This window comes from Olea europaea, unplaced genomic scaffold (genome assembly GCF_002742605.1).
Source record: "Olea europaea var. sylvestris unplaced genomic scaffold, O_europaea_v1 scaffold15143, whole genome shotgun sequence".
Classification (NCBI taxonomy): Eukaryota; Viridiplantae; Streptophyta; class Magnoliopsida; order Lamiales; family Oleaceae; genus Olea; species Olea europaea.
This window is the reverse complement of record NW_019232724.1, coordinates 1-2,629: the sequence shown is the minus strand read 5'-3', so window position 1 is coordinate 2,629 and position 2,629 is coordinate 1. Positions and strand designations below refer to the sequence as shown.

At 35.1% G+C, this 2,629-nt stretch overlaps 1 protein-coding gene across 1 annotated transcript; it reads right to left on the bottom strand.

Annotated features, from left to right (window-relative positions):
- Positions 1-711: 711 nt before the first annotated feature.
- Positions 712-2,629, bottom strand: LOC111376525 (ATP-dependent 6-phosphofructokinase 7-like). The gene is made up of 3 exons (XM_022999484.1): positions 2,377-2,629; positions 2,150-2,304; positions 712-1,110 (listed from the first exon to the last, which is right to left on the bottom strand). The coding sequence occupies exons 1-3, from the start codon at positions 2,399-2,401 to the stop codon at positions 940-942; spliced, it is 351 nt and encodes a 116-aa protein (XP_022855252.1). The 5' UTR covers positions 2,402-2,629; the 3' UTR covers positions 712-939.

Sequence of the window (2,629 nt, the reverse complement as noted above, 5' to 3'; positions counted from 1 at the left end):
AAGACCTTATTAGTCAGGTATAAATCTTTTTGGGTTCATGTTTTTCCAATTGAAAAGTGCAGGAATGGTTCGAGTTTAACTTCTGTTATTATTGGAAATTCCCATGATAATAGATGCTTGTCAAGGATTCTTCAAGACGCTTGCCACTCCACAAGCTGCTCGAGCATCCTTGGATAGTGCAAAATGCAGATCCTTCGGGCACTTGCAGAGGCTGATTATTATTTCACTTCCTCAAGCCAGCGAGAAAATATTCTCAGCGCTCCTTTAATAGGATGAAATTCTTGTAAAATGTCCCTTGTCTTGTGACTAAAAGATGCCTTGTAATGAATGAGATTCTGAAAACATGAAACATTGCTGCTTGTGTAGCTAAAAATATCAATTTAAATTCTTCTTCGTCTTATGGAAATCGGAGTATTTGACCCCATCTCATAAACCAATCTGCAAGTAAATTTTCTGCCAATCTAGCCCTTGCATTCTTATCATGGATCAGATTGCGCCAATATCAATCCATTTACCATGAAAGCGAGAATTCAGCTGCCAGTTTTCTTCCATTATTAATACGCCGGCTATTAAAGTAAAATATGGGATTTTAATGGATAATAATTTTGCCATCATCCATTTCTCGAATCAATATATTCAAATATCACAATGTGACAAAAAATCCATTTGAAAGAGACTTTTCAAGTACTTGTTTGATATGGTACAAAACCGTAGAACTTCCAATGGCGATGCTATCGCATTATTATTCAAAAATGATACAGACTAGTTTACATGATATCCAAAGACGATACAGAATAATTGTTGCATACATCTAAATAAAACATTTTGGGCTTAATTTCCTCTAATATAAAACATCAAAATCAAATAGTCAGTACCCACAACAGCCGATATATCCTAACAAACCAACCCCCGTAAAATACGAAATGCCGGTGGATTCATTTAGTTTGTTTTCTGATCAGCATCATCCAGCAATTGAGTTGGAGGCACTTCCTCTGTTTTGGCTGCTACGACAGCTTTAGGACCCAAGAAACTTGGTTGATTTGTCGAAGAAAGAAGCCTCGCCCACATCCTGTCAGTTATGACAACCTTGTTTTGCCGTTCAATGATGCGCTGCATGAAAAAATAAAGAAATTATATTCACAAAACAAGAAGTCGAGTGTCTCCAAGATTCATCAACTGATTAAACAATCCATGGAAAAAGATGTTTTTTCCTCTCTTTTTGGTCTTTCAACGATTTATTCTTATTGAACATGTACAATTAGCTGCTGATAAGATACGGATGGATTTCTGGAAATGCTGGGTTGCACTTTTTTTTTCTAACAGATCACGCCAGCTAAATTGTTAATGACTTGAAAAAAGAAGGAAATATTGACTACATTAACAAAGCTAAAAGCTTTATCACAACAAGAGTGTGAAAATGAATCTAAATTATCATTAACATTTGGCATATAGCATTTAAACTGATAATACCTTTTATAAATTTCCAAGTTATGGTTGTGATTATACCTTAAAGTTGGTCCCCCGCACTTCACGCAAGTAAACAATTTATGAATGCACTTGTATATCTATTGCAGGTGATGGGGGCATCATACCCTCTTATGTAAAAATAAATAACTGCACAAAATGCATATAATTTTTCCAGACATTGTGATGTTACAGACTATGGAACAGTAATAGAATTTTTCTGCGGGTGTTTCCTTGTGTTTACTGACTAAAATACAGAAAATAATTCTGTTCATTCAATTGGTGCAAAAAAAAAAAGCATGGAGTTAGTTGAACTAACAAGTTAGTTTAGGAGGACTTGATATTATCGTATTTCCACAATATATAACAATATCTTCTTTTTCTATAGTCAAATGATAGGTTCTTGGGACGTTTATTACACAAGAGTTCAGGTTAAAGATCACTGCTGCCCAAAATTATCTACAAAATAAAACCCTTGACACATCCTCCGAAAACTTCACAGACAAAAACAGCCCACTTTTCTAAAGCACTCTAGAATTTGGCATGACAAGATCACTAGTACTCTATCTGGGCACTTAGTAACACACGAAACTATGGAATTTTAACATCTAAGAAAGATAATTCAATTCTCGAAGATGTTAAATCTCAGAAGCCTGAAACCCGATTTATTATTGATAGGACTTACATTGAAAGGAATGTACGTATGCCGACCATTAACAAGCCCGACTGTGAAGCCTGTGTACCCTGCCATTGCTCCATGAACAGCACTTTGAGCAAGGAGTGTGCAGTATACGTTATCAGATGCATTGCTTGGAATAGCACGAATCATATAAGTTGGATCTGCCAAATAAATTTGTTAGGAACTGTTTTTTTTTTTGGCAAAACATACAATATAGGGATGATAGTACTGACCTATATATTTAAGAGTGATGGGCATTTTTGATAGCTTTGCAAAATGATCCTGTAAAAAATGACAATTTACTTCACGAAGAATTTAGGGTCCGTTTGATTGCAAAGATGGAATTGAATTGAATTGAAAACGAATTCCAGGAAATTGAATTGCCTAAAAATTATTTGGAGGAATTGGCTAATGTGGCCATAGAAGATGGAAAATAAATTCCATTCCAAATTTTGCCAATCCAACACAACATTAGTGGACATAATG

Excerpts from the sequence above, each read along its gene's own strand:
- LOC111376525 (XM_022999484.1), bottom strand. The coding sequence starts at position 2,401 with ATGCCCATCACTCTTAAATATATAG. Across the intron at positions 2,305-2,376 it reads CATCACTCTTAAATATATAG|ATCCAACTTATATGATTCGT; the intron begins GTCAGTACTATC and ends TTTATTTGGCAG. Across the intron at positions 1,111-2,149 it reads ATACGTACATTCCTTTCAAT|CGCATCATTGAACGGCAAAA; the intron begins GTAAGTCCTATC and ends TTTTTCATGCAG.